Source organism: Mycteria americana, chromosome 1 (genome assembly GCF_035582795.1).
Source record: "Mycteria americana isolate JAX WOST 10 ecotype Jacksonville Zoo and Gardens chromosome 1, USCA_MyAme_1.0, whole genome shotgun sequence".
Lineage (NCBI taxonomy): Eukaryota > Metazoa > Chordata > Aves > Ciconiiformes > Ciconiidae > Mycteria > Mycteria americana.
The window spans coordinates 189,062,406-189,076,182 of record NC_134365.1 but is presented as its reverse complement, the minus strand read 5'-3'; the positions used below and the strand labels follow the sequence as shown (position 1 = coordinate 189,076,182).

Genomic DNA, 13,777 nt, shown 5'->3' with positions numbered 1-13,777 from the left:
TTCATTTATAGACAGCAAATCTTTACTAAATCTACTATACTTACCCTCATTCCGGTACTCTATGGGTTAAAGATACAATGGTTTTAGGAATTTGGACACTGCTATTTGAATGATTCAACATGAAAGAAACTAGGCAAATAGTACCAGGAACAATCATTTAACATTATAGTTTAAGTCTCTCTTATGCCTGCTTACTCAGGCTTTTAAAGGAGAAGCATGCATGTAGAATAACTTGGTTAAAAGTTTGAAATATCGTCACTAAAGATTCTCCAGCTGATTTCACAGGACAACTTTCTGTGATATCCAGTAATGACACCAAGAGAAATACATCCCATGCAACAAAGCTCATTGGTATTTTCATCCAAAAATAAACCTGAAGGAGACACGGAACTTCCTCTGGCTTAGGAAGCCCCTGAGCTGCAGAGTATTGGAGATTGGGAGATCATTATATAGAGGTTTTGCTTCAGGATTGTCCTGTTCTGGTACTAAATGAAATTAGGGATTTGCTGTTAGAGGCAGGTTTCTGGGCTAGAGGGCTAGAAGGATCCTTCAGTCTGACAGAGCCCAGTTTTTCTTGTTTTTCTGTGAGAACTTGCCCATGCAGGTGATATGCCTTTCTGGACTGTACAGCTTCTTTCCAGTTTCGGCAAGGCTGTTGTTACTCCTGTAACCCTGTAAAGGCAAGGAGAGTGTGTGCATGCATTCCACAGATTCAAGGATCCACACAGTAACTCCAGGTTAATAGCCAGAACTTCTTTCATCATTCAAGAGAAAAATTACTCCCTTGTATTTTCATTTGGGAAATGTCCAGTGGAATGTCTGAATTTCTTTTTTTCCCCCCATTTTCTCTGAGGTCACATTAATATCCAGAAGATGGTATTTTACCATCTTTTACACATTGGAGGCTTTTTATGTTTCATCTATTACAAGGGTTATATTTCAGTATTAGCCTAGCTTGGGAATTAAAATTTTTCCTATTTCTCCACTTCTTTTCAGTATTCATTTACATCTACTTAGGTGCTTATATCTTCCAATAACCTTTTTGTCTTTTTGTGCCCATACAAATGCCTCTCAAATTTCTGGAATACAGCACTTTCCTAGATAGCAAGCAAAGAAAAATCCATTAACAGTTGCTAGGCTGTATAACCATGTTTTATTTATTTCTTTTCTCATCTTCTAGAGCTTTGAGGTGAAAAGTGATGTCGTTTTCAAGGAACATAGTAAAGTTTTACTTCAGGAGGAGGTTCATTGGGCAAACAGATTGAACAGCTTCCAATGGAGGGAGCTTAATGTGGCTATTTCGTTTGGCTAAGGCTAGCCTTACCAAATAGCCCACTGTTATGAGGCCAAAACTGGAGAAATGGAATGAAGAATTGCAGAACTGGAGAGGGTTATCCCAAGCAGCGCATAGTCAGTGCAAAAAGATTTTTGAAAGTCAGGAAATAACAGCTGCGCACATTTTACATTGCATAAGCAGTGTATTACATTGCATCTTGCATATTGGCCCGTCCCATATTTTTACAAACTGGCTTTGGAGCTATTAACTGGGGATCAGGTGGCAGTGTGCAGAATTTGCAGTTTTGTTATTTTCTTCACAATGAACTTGTGACTGACCCCATACAAGGAAGTGATTTATTGATGAAGAGGTGGGAGAAGCCCATTGTTCCTGCTGCGTGGAATGGTTCTTAAGCAGCGGGAACTTTGGAAAGGTCAGCACTCTGGACATCATGAGGTGCTATAAACTCATGAATCCTTCAAAATCCTGGCACTGGTCAAAACAGCCTGTGGATAGCGCATGGACCCATGACACAGAGGTTCCAGCCAATACTGTTGTCTGTTCCTCTTTCCCTCTCCTTCACCTCTTTCCCTGCATTTCTTTTGATTTTTCTCTTTACCTTTTTCCTTCTTTCCTATTTTTCTGCTTTTTCCCCCTTCAGTTTTCACCTCCACAAGTTTCCACTGCAACAGCAATGGGGTTTTACACATGGAAGAGCAGCTGATTGTGGATGGAGACTAAGATTAGTCAATTTTTTCTGCCTTTAGCTTCTTACGCATGCAGCTGTCAGCCGTGAAAAACTGACAAACCGTCATCAGACTCCCTCAACATCAAGTCCTGAGTTTTCCAGCTCATTCTTAGGCTTGCCTGTCAGGTACTTCTTTGCAGAGCTGTTCTAAGGGGAAACTAAATAGATTCACCATAGGGTGGTAATGCCTGAGACCCCTTTGAGGCCAAAAGGGCACTGATGGCTATCCGTAAGCAGAAAGAGTAATAGAAATAATCTTACAGTGACATTGTAGATTTCTTTACACAACAGGATTGAAGTTGCATCTTAGGAGGAGAGTGGCATCTATTGTGGTAACACTTTGTTGTATTATTATTATTTGTTATTCTCTCCTATTACTTTCATTGCATTAGAAGCTCTAAACAAGATTGGGGTCCTGTTGGGCCAGGCACTGCGGCAATAAAGGATGAACTAGGAGTGATTCACCCCATGATTTGCTTGTAAAAAGAGAAGGTGGTTTTCTTTAATTTAGTCTTTGTCATGTATATTGCTCTAAATATAGTGTTTGTCTTGTGATTTTGTGGGCAGAGATCAAGAGGAGGCCAGATTTTCTTTTAGTGTTTTCAGCTACAGCACACCCAGCTCTGAGGAACAGCATCTAACATTTTGGGACTGTCTGCTGTAAACTATTCCTCTGTGCAGACACAGCCCTTTCTTCAAAAAAGCAGAAGTACAACAATACAGCCGTAAATCTTTGTCAGTGATATATGTCTCAGAGAAGTAATTTTCAAGTGGCGAGTGTTTTGATGATGCTACAAGGGCTTTGTTTATGGATTGGATCTGGCAGATACTGTAGAGTTCATATAAATTATTACTTGGTTGATTATTATGAGAAACATTCATTTGGATTCCCCCTCACCCTCCATTTTTGTCAAAATTCCTTTAGAGATGTTTTTGCTACAGTCCAGACTCTGTTTCACAGAATATAGCTCTTGCTGAATGGTGTTAGGATGGATCCCCTGGCCGGCTGAGAAAGCTGGAGGTCAAGGAGGTAATTACCTGCCCTTCCTTCATTCACTCCTTTCCACTCCTCCAAATACACACATGCACGTGCACACACACGCACACGCACACGCACACGCACGTTGATGCTACGTGCCTTACTCCTGTTCCTGCAGGAGTCCTATGCCCACATAGGACATAGGCTTCATTGATTGCGTTTGTGCAGTGCTTATTTAAGGCCATCTGCCCATGTCTTTAATATTTAGTTCTTCAAAAATTCGGGGCTAGATGGGCACCTACAAAGACATCTCTGCCCATGCAGTTACCTTCTCAGGATTTTAAAAGGGGCCACAGTCAGAAGTTCCATATCCATATTCCTTTGTAGCTGCTCCGCAGAGACAAAGATTGCATGCCAAACAGATGGCAAAATATAAAAGCAGAAATAAAATCTGTAATCTTGTGGATAAGGTGAATAAGGAACAGCTATTCATGATTTCTCAGGATGAAAGAACTAGAAGGTGTGCCTGGAACTGCCAAATACCTTGTTTTAGCAAAGCAAAGGAAGCACGTTTCCCCACACAGTTACTACCCTAGTACCAGCACACCGTGAAAGCCAGAGATATAAACAGGTTCCAACAGATTCAAAATATAAATAGGTGCACAGCAGGATTTAGTGAAAAGGTATAAATCAAGTCATGTGGAATAGGCGCCTGCTAGAAAGGATTGTTCAGTTGTGATCTCTACCACTGGCAATATGTAAGTACTGAATGTATACGAGCTAAAAATAGTTTGTTCTTTACCTGCCTGTTTCTTATTCTGATTCCCTGGGCATCTGCTATTGGCCACAGTCAGACGGTCCTTGCTCTGAGGCAGGATGATAGTGGTTATGCTGGTCAAATGGAAGAGCTGTCAGACTTTTTTTCCCCCACCTTTGTTTATTGGAATGTGTCTGGAAGTTTGCCAGACAATGGAGCATCTATTTTAGAAACAGAGAAGTCTAGAAGTTTAATGACGTCTAAACTGGACAAGGAAATGTACTGGAAGATGCTGGTGGCTGCCACGCTGCTGTGTTCCAAGGTCTGACTCTTTGGGGCCGACAGCGGTGCTCCACAACTGGGCTCCTCCAGCTGAATCAACACCAAATTGCCATACCTCCTTGGGACATCAGTGATCTGGTGCCCTACTGCAACTCCCACTTTTGTCCTCTTTTTTTCCAGTGAGGAAGGCTTGTTACACTGAGAAAAGCCCTATAATACTGACCAAGTGAATCACTTCCACCAAAAGCTTCCTGAAGCCCAGAAGATGGTAAGATTTGAATGACTAGGGAAAACAGTGATCCAATCTTGATCTCTAGCTTGCAGCTGAATATTCATTCTTAATTGATGATACAGAAAAAAGGAGACTGACATGAGGATAAAGACACTGGCAGACAGTAGAGTTTTGAGGGAGAATTTTAGATAAAAACGCAAGAAGTTTTTAGAATAACACCCTTTTTCTTATTCTAATAAGGTTCTTCTTTCATTTGAGGGGAAAAAAAAGCTAGTCTCTCTTTGCTACTTCCAAGTAATATGTACTCCCTTATATATATATATATATATACACACATATATGTGTGTATATATATGTATATATTTATATACGTATAAATATATATATTCGTTTTAAGGGAGGCAGAATTTTTCAGGAAAACTTAAATCTTAGCTTTTAGAAATCAACTCTCTATTCAGTCTCGAAGTGCTCAGCAATGGTGTTTCTGAAGTACACAATCAAATCTCTAGTCTCCAGAAGCTTTTCTTTTTTTCTCCACAGCAACCAAAGTTTAGCGAGCATCTTACTACATTTGTTACCAGCTGCTGCCTGGACTGTCCTAATCCTTGCCCTGCATGTTGGCAGGCAACTCCATTCCTGGAACCAGATCTTTTTTTTTGTCTTTCAACCCTAGCAAAAAATAGACTGTTTTTCTTAGGTGTAAAATTATCACTCCCAGGCCATGGGGACCCTTTCAATGTTTTTTATTTTGGTTAGCTGTTTTGCATTCAGATCATTGTTTTCACCGCTCACCATCTCTCTGTGTGTTCCACCAGCACGTCTGAGCACTGTAGCCACCAGCAGGCTGCTGGTTGTCCGTGGTGGAAACCTTCCACGCTTGCAAGTAGGGGAACACAAATAAATCCGTGTTTGCAGACACGGGTGTTCTTATGCATCCAACAGAAATACAACTTGGCAGCTGTTATAAAACACCACAGAAACAATTGGCAGCTGCAAGCAAAACAAATGACACATCCAAGGGCTAATACTGAGAATCATATAGGAGATTATACCCTTAAAAAATAATATTGAGCAGATACATAACTTGTGGTAAGGGCTGGTGGAAATGAGGTGGTAACTTAGTATTGGTGGTGGAGTGCAAACCCCAAAAGCACAGTTGGCGGGAGTGAACGCCCATGTTATTTGGGCAAAACCAGAAGGTGATTCAGACAGCAACCGTTGCCAAAGAAGGAAAGGAGGATGCTTCTCCAAGATTGTGTGGCTATTTTTATGGATGACAAAGTTGCTTCTGCACTCCCAAAATGCAGATGAATAAAAGCCCTTGTTTTATACTATGTACTATGTTAGAATATAGTTACCTTTAAAAGGATTTTATTGTTCTTCTATTTTTTCCAGACCCAAAGATTTAATGTGAAACATTTTGTTCTTCCTATATTCTACTTGAAAGAAAAAGGAACATTAAAAACTACTCCAAGTGTTCAAGAAGATTTGTCTTCTTGCCTCTCTGACTGCCAATTCTAGATATTTGTTCTTCAGAGGTTTTCATTGTTCTCCACCATGCCAATTTCTTGTTAGATGAAACAGGAATTAACTCATTTTGCCAAATGTAGGCAGAACATGGACTTGAAAATATTGATGTTCCGTGCTTTTACTTTCTTGTACAGATGTGCGAATATTCAAGCCTTATATACAGTATTCACATGGGCTCTGACTTGAGCAACATGTGCTTTTCCATTCTTAAAGTTCTTTATCATCTCTGATTACTTTTCATTGTAATGATTTCATTTAGTAATTATTTATTAACATTTTTCAAATGTAAACTTTCTCTCTTCTGCCAGCTTAGTTTTTATAATTCCAAGAGATCATAAACCCTTGCCCAGCTGCATAAATATATGTATAGATCCCTTTAAAAATAATGCTATGATCACTGAAAGCATAAAACATTACTTGTTTGACTCTTCAGATGTGTAGTATGTAAACTTAATGTATCTATCTGTGTTTAATGTAGCATTTTCATGTCTACAATATCTTAATAATCATATATCCAAATGGATCTGTTAAAAAAAGGTACGTGGGTAGGGTTGATTCCCATTTTTTGTAATCCGGCATAACTCTATCAGTATCTTTGATTCTGAAGACCAACAAACTTACCAGTAAGTTCAACACGAGTTGTCTCCAGCTCTAACTCTGGTGTCCTGGTCCTGCTCCAAATACGCATTATTCCAGGACGTGGAGCAGACTGCAGTGGTGATGCTGATGGATGATCGCCTCCTGTCCCTAGACAAGAGCTATATATCCAACTTCTATTATTGCACCACTCGGTAGCATTAATATAGTTAAACTTGGGTTTTTTCTGGATCCTATCACAGATGTGGCAAATTTATTGACTTTCCTTTCCACTGACTTTATCAGTTCCTTTTTCTCTGCACCTCAGAGTCCAGACCAGTATTTCCTTTGGACATCCCATCTATAGGCTCTCTTCATGGTTTGTCAGCAATATGCAGGTGGCATGCATCAGCTTCTCTGCAGATGCAAGCACCACCAATCTCTTTGTGGGTCTGAACAAGACCTTCACTGTTCAGAAATCCAGATGAATTTTCCATCACTGCAATGCATAGTAATACCTTTTAGTATTCAGAGAATAGTTTCATTCCCAGGATGCTCTACAAATGGTACTCGTGCATCCTCTCAGTGCTCATGTGATGTATGAAAGCATTTCATTCTCAATTCAACACATGGGAAAACTGAAGCAACTTATTCAAGAGGACAGAGAAAGCAAACCTGGTCCAGGTTAAAAGCCGTCCATGCCTTCAGTAGTCTTGCCATTGACCTTAGTGGGGTTTGGATTAGTGTGTGCAAAATATGGAATTAGATTTCAAGAATTATTAACTCAGTCCTCTTCAATATACCTCAGCGCAGTTACCTTCTGGAGGCATAGAGTCCCAGCACACCTAGAAGGACATTTTGGGAGTGTTGGCCCCCAGCACTCTGCTCGTGCTGTTGTAGATTGATTCCAGTTGCAAAAGAAACCGATGACAAAGCCATGGGCTTATTTAACAGAGGCAAAGTTACTTACCAAGTCACATTTCCTTGAACATGGCGGGAATTAGTGGCAAATCATTTTCTTCCAGTTAAATTACAAACCTGCTTTGATTGGCATGTGGTCTAAAAGCTCGTCCGCTCAGCTCCCTTTTGAGGCCATTTTAGCAGTGTTTATGGACATGAGTTTCCTTGTTGCCATCTCCCTTAGATTTGTTTTTCTTTGTATCTTCACCACTGCCAAAGGAATATTCAGAAAACTGTACCTTATTGAAAACTGCCATCTTTCCTTTGAGTGAGAGCATGTGTCTGTGGTTTGGGCAGAGTTTGCTGTTGTTTCAGTTTGCTACCCTTGTAGAGAAACTGAAACATATCTAGTAATTGTCTTAAAGAGAGAACAGCAATGGTTAAATATAACTTGTGGTAGCACTCACCAGATGATGATGTTTTTCCTTGGCTGTCACACAGGACCTGAAAGATGCATACAGGACAGGGAGAACTTGGCCTTTGGTCCATCTTCTTGTACGTTTCCACCTGCTCCATCCTTGCCTCAGAATGCTGTGGGTCTACTATGGATATTTGATTTAATATGAAATTTCATATCTGGCTAGGACTGTAGCCAATCTTGCAATTGTCCAGAGGGATGGACGAGAAGCCTCCCTCAGCATCTTTCCAGTCCCAGTTTTCCCTGATCCTAGGAGAAGATTGGTACGACACCATGCGTTGAGTGCCATTGTGGTGCTCGCTTTGCGTGCCACGGAGCTCTGTGGGCTGCTTTAGCAGCGAGTAGTAATGAGGGACTTCCACCCACAGCAGGAGAGTGCTGCACAGGATGGACTGCTGTGAATGTCAGAAGTCTGACTTTTAAAAATGAGATCAAGCAAATTAGCATAGCCTAAGGACTTCTTTGAATTGTATGTTGCCTTTTCACCTCTGACTTTATCTCCCAGCATTCACTAGCCATGAATATTTAATACGGCCACCACTGCATCCCGTGGAATAAATGACAGGCTCTGCGTTTCAAAGCTTAATCTGAAAAGCAATGCGTACACATCGATATTGAAAAAAAGCATCGCACCCAGAGCAAATCCTTTTTCATAAGCCCACTTACTAAAAAAAAGTAATGTAATATCATGAGTTTTCATTAATACTAGTCTTCAATAAGCCTAAAGCAAATCCTTGCTTGCTGTGCGCTTGCTACGCTTGTTGTACAGAACTGTCTGAAAGTGATGAAGGCTCACAGTCAGTGCGTGGGGAGCAGGGAGCGTGCGGCCGAGACAGATACGAGCTCTATTGGAGTAGAGGTTCTCAATCCCCAGTTGTCTTTCCCAGAGAAGATGATTATGGATGTTTCACAGGAATCATAATGTCAATTTTCAGCCCCCACAGAGTGCTTTACACCTGCAAAGTGCTATAAAAATGTGAGCTAATCCTCACTAGTAAGTAAGTATTATTGTACCTGTTTTGCAGATGCAGGAATTAAGATACGGAAAGGTTAGCGGGCTGACCCAAGGTTACAGAGCTTCTCAGCAGCAGATTTAGGATGAAGAAACAGGCCTCTCTGGTCACATTCCATTGATCATGCTGCCTTGTAGCAAATGTAGCTCAAATTTCCTATGTGTGTATATATATATATATATATACACACACACATACATATATATATATATAAATCCTAGAGAAGGAGTTGTTTCCCTCTTTGCTTCTTGAAAACAAACAAGCTCCTGAGCTACCAAACCCCACGTTTACATGTATCATTAAATACTTTCCAGTTGCTAGCCAGAAAACTCAGCAGAAAACCTGTAGAACACCAAAGTAACTCTCTTCTTTTAAATAATTGATGATGCCAAATAGCAGCAGTGTTATGCCAACAAAGACATCGGTCTCTCAAAATATTTTATTCATTATGCCTCGAGAAACCCAAAGCCTTGTTTTTAACTAAAGCAAATTTCAGAAGTTGGCTCTCAGTTCATCTGAAACATCTGCTTATTACAATTCTTGGTGTTATAGCACTGGTAGTCCCCAGTAAATCTTTAAGTAATATGTATGGAAATCTTGGCAAAGAGATCAGGAAGGAGAAAGAGTAATGTTTGCTAAATATGCATTTTACTTTATGGGGCTGTAGTGGTATATTTTAATAATACATGTGTTGAAGAGAATCTACTAATCCGATTATATAACAGGACGAGAAGGAATTAATTCCAAGGCTCAAAAAGACCCCATTCTATGCAGCTGAAACTTTATATTCCAGGCTAAAATGGTTAGAAGCCTTGGCTGACTACACTTCTATAAAACAGCCAGAAACGGATCTTTCTCGGTAGTGTTCGTAAATCAAGGTCACTTATGTGAGAAGCCTATGTTGTGATAAATCTGTCCGACAATTAGATGGAGAGGGCATATCGATGTTAAATTATATTCTTTGTACACTCTGGTCAGAAGGCAATGTAAACCCCACAGTAGCATTATGAAACAGAAAATTGCACTCCAGATAATAACAGATATTCATGTTGCATGGTTTTACACTTTAATGTTCTGTGTTTTACTCAGTCATATTAATATTTTAAATTCTGTACCATTCCCTTCTTTATGCACAGTTTATTTTTTTCACTGACAATGCACCTCCCTCTCCCTCCCTCTCTCCCTCTCCCTCTCCTTCTCCCGCTCTCTCTCCCCTCTCCCTCTCTCCTCCCGATTGCTCTGCCTTTTCCCTTTTCCATTTTTCCTTTTCCCTTCTCCTTTTTTTAACAGTGATGCTTGGAAAAAAAAAAAGCCTAAAGCAAAACTGTCAGTGCAAGAAAATAGTAACAAGTGGTTTCGAGATTTATAAGCCAGGATTTTATGTTATATATTTACAGATTCAATCTGTGTACCAGGCTTTGATCCAAGCCTTAGCATGATGACTGGAATCACTCCGATTAACCCAATGATACCAGGCATGGGGTTAGTGCCGCCACCACCACCAACAGATGTGCCTGTAGTCAAAGAAATAATTCACTGCAAAAGCTGCACGCTCTTCCCTCCAAACCCAAGTAAGTGGATCTGATGAAAGAATATTATTTTCCTAATATATTGCATGAAAAAGTTTTTATCTAATAAAAATTATGGTTTTTAAATAAAGTGTAGGCAAGTACGGTGTTTCCTCTAAGGTCTACTCTGTGTGTAAAGTGTGGTATGGGATCAGAGCATACTTATTCATCTCTGTAAGGTCACGTAAAAAAAACCTACTCAGTTTGTACAAAAAGGAAAAATAGTTACTTAAACAAAGCTAACAGAGCCTGAAGATCTACACTTCTCATAGTAGAAATCTGTCTTTCCTTTGGCTCAGAATGTCACAAAATATAATGATTACACGGTACTGATCATCCCTGTGTTCCCCTTCAGGTGCCCACAGTTAGATGGGACCAATCTGGGCTCGTGTCCCTGACCACAGCACCCAAATGCTGACTAGCTCTGGTCCCTACTGGGGGAGATGATAGAGGGAAAGGGGGACTATGGCTCCTCTCTTGCCATTTTTGGGGGGCAGCATGTGGATGAGCTGTTTCTCCTCTTTGAGATCCAGGACCAGGCTTCCTTCTGTCCCTTCTGGGACTTTGTGCAAATGGAAAACTCTTCCCACTGGGCCACCAGCTCAGGCATAAAGCCTGATTTTGTGTATGTTAGCCCCAGGAGTTTAGTTTCAGAGCCATGAGATGAGCAGCTTTCACTATGACTGGGAAGACAAAAGAGAAAATTAAGCAAATAGTCTGGTGCTCTGGATTTGCAGTGTACCCAGATCATGGTTTAATCAAACTGGCTGTGTGTGTGAATATGTGTATATATGTATATTTTAAGGTTGTAACCCCATTTACTGTGTTAAAGGGCCAAAAAACTAAGTCATATGAATCAGATTCCATCTTAAAGAATTACTTTTAGAGGAATGCTCTAGTAATCTGCATATAAATGACGTGAAGTGTTATGACAGATTATATTTTTTATACAGCCTTCAAAAATTTAATAGTTTTCATGATTTAAGTGTGTATATATTCTATATATATACATAAAAATAACATTTCTAGCCACTCCACTTCATGAGCACTTGTAACCAGCGAGGTTATCCTTCCTGTGTGCTGGCGTCTGCTCCATTATCTGGCAACAAGACAAAACAGATAACCGGTAGAGCATTTTTATCATTCTGTCACTTCGTTGTGTTTCCCACTTTGTTTTTCTGTTTGCTGTGCTCTTGTACTCTGAGACAGAAATTAAATTATGCTAAGACCAGGGAAAGGTGTCCGTCCAGCCCAAGTGCCCAGGGTGTACGCAGCATGGGCTGGCTTGCAGAGGGCCCACACACTTGGCAAGTGTGGCAAGTGATGGGTATGAGCCAGAGATGGTGAAGTTCAGGCTTTGAATGTACTGCACCAGTGCTTGAAATCTGTGCTCGGGGTCAAATCAGTTGCAGAAGTTCCCCTGCTTTGAGACAGAATATTTTTTATTTTTTGCGTGACTACGCAGGGAAAAGAAAGCTCCTTTTAGACCTTACCGTCTGTCCTGGAGAACAACCCGCAGTGGCAGGAATTACTCCCTGAAATGCCACCTAAAACTTGAAAAGGTTTAGATTCAAGTAACCAATTTTGGACAATCTCTGCAATATTCAATTATTTTGCTTCTCCCTCTCTTCCCCTCCATGCTATGTCAAATAACTGTTGCTGCCCAGAACTGATTAGGGGAATGAATAGAGCCAACGGATCAAAAGACAAATTTTGTATTCCAATGTGATTTCTGTTTTGACTTAGATCTTCCACCACCTTCAACAAGAGAGAGACCTCCTGGGTGTAAAACAGTGTTTGTTGGAGGATTACCAGAAAACGCAACGGAGGAAATAATTCAGGAAGTCTTTGAGCAGTGTGGAGATATAACAGCAATTCGGAAAAGCAAGAAGAATTTTTGTCACATTCGTTTTGCAGAGGAGTTCATGGTTGATAAAGCCATTTACCTTTCTGGTACTTCACATTCTTTAATGGATTTTCCTTGCTTCTCATTTGTGTTTTGTGATGCTAATGTTTGGTTATTTTCTTAGCTTTAATCTCAGCAAGTCTTTCTTGAGCTCAGTGGCTGTAGCCTGGAGTGGCAAGGGGCAATTCTGTATTTCTCTGTGTCTGCCAAGACTTGTGTGTGGTTTTGTATGTTGCTTACCTGGGAGCAATTTCCTGCCATCCCACAACAATGCAACAGATCCTGAAATTCACTACAGAACAATCTTATTTTCGATTTACACAGGTTTATATAGTTTTGCTCACAGGTTGTGGCAAGCGGACGGCACTAGGCCAGGAACACTGCCGTTTTCCAGTGCCAATTTCTTTGATAGGCTGGCAATTTCATTGGCATATTTTTATAGATTTGCAGTGCAATCTGAATAAAGTCTGCCTTTATGTGTGCATGTATTCAGCTACTGCATGGGTTAGATTCTGAGCCTCATCTGTAGGCTACGTCTGTTGCCTCCCAGGACAACGAGTGCCACAGAAACTCAGGTGTAAAATTTCAGAATCTCTTTCATTTTCTAACAGAGGAACAGACAAAAAACCCTCTAACTCACAGGGAAAAAAGAAAAAAAAAGAAGAAAAAAAGATGAAAAACAATTCTGTTTTCACATATCAGGCTTCAGTGACTGTCAGTGCCCTCTTATGGTTACAGGCTCCTTCATATGAGGATTGGCTTCCTGAGCCCTTCTTCACCTTTCTGAGCTGGATCCCATCCCCTGTATCTATTTGTCTCCACAGGCTGGTTCATCTCTCCTTCTGGGTCCTGGGGAAACCCACAAGCGTTGTTTTGCCCCACAAGTGTAGTGTAACACTTTCACCCCACATGCAAGGTATTCTTAAATTAACAAGGGCCAGGGACTGCTCCTCGGCCAAGACGAGCTGACACAGACTGGCTTACAGCCACCCGGCCTGTGTAGGGTAACCTCGAAGGGACCCACTGGGACCATCCAAAGTGGAGCCTGGGAGGCAGCTAAGGACTAGGGATATCTTGTGTGAGCTCCCATCCTGACCATCTTCTGTTTAGCAGTAAGGACATAACCTCAATGTCATGCAGGTGTCCATAGGAAGCTCACACAGTTAGGAACAAGTGGTCTCTCAAATCACGGAATCACAGAATCACAGAATCGTATAGGTTGGAAAAGACCTTTAAGGTCATTCAGTCTGACCGTAAACCTAACCCTACCAAGTCCACCACTACACCATGTCCCTAAATCACCATCAGCTACATCTTAAAATGAAAGAAGAAAGAAAAGAAAAGAAAAGAAAACATCCAAACTTTTAAAATATGTGGTCAGGAAAAACCTAGCTCCTTTGTTTCACAAAGGTTTTTGTGTTAGCATTTGTGGGTTTTTTTTCTAACTTGGCTGCTTGCTTTAAATATCTTTTTGAAAAGCTACAGAAAATTGTGAGTTTTATGAGGTCTATATAAAGATTTCTTTGGAATAT

The 13,777-nt window shown here is 40.6% G+C and overlaps 1 protein-coding gene across 9 annotated transcripts in view; it reads left to right on the top strand.

Moving 5' to 3' along the window:
- Positions 1-13,777, top strand: part of ENOX1 (ecto-NOX disulfide-thiol exchanger 1) — a 397,458-nt gene that overhangs the window by 277,555 nt on the left and 106,126 nt on the right. For 8 of the 9 annotated variants that reach the window (XM_075489098.1, XM_075489137.1, XM_075489072.1 and 5 more), the window contains 2 exons: positions 10,169-10,342; positions 12,086-12,292. In XM_075489098.1, coding sequence (XP_075345213.1) covers positions 10,169-10,342; positions 12,086-12,292 — 381 coding nt within the window. Of the gene's footprint in view, positions 1-4,248; positions 4,311-10,168; positions 10,343-12,085; positions 12,293-13,777 lie in introns of those variants that run through there. The other variant, XM_075489146.1, reaches the window with a different exon arrangement.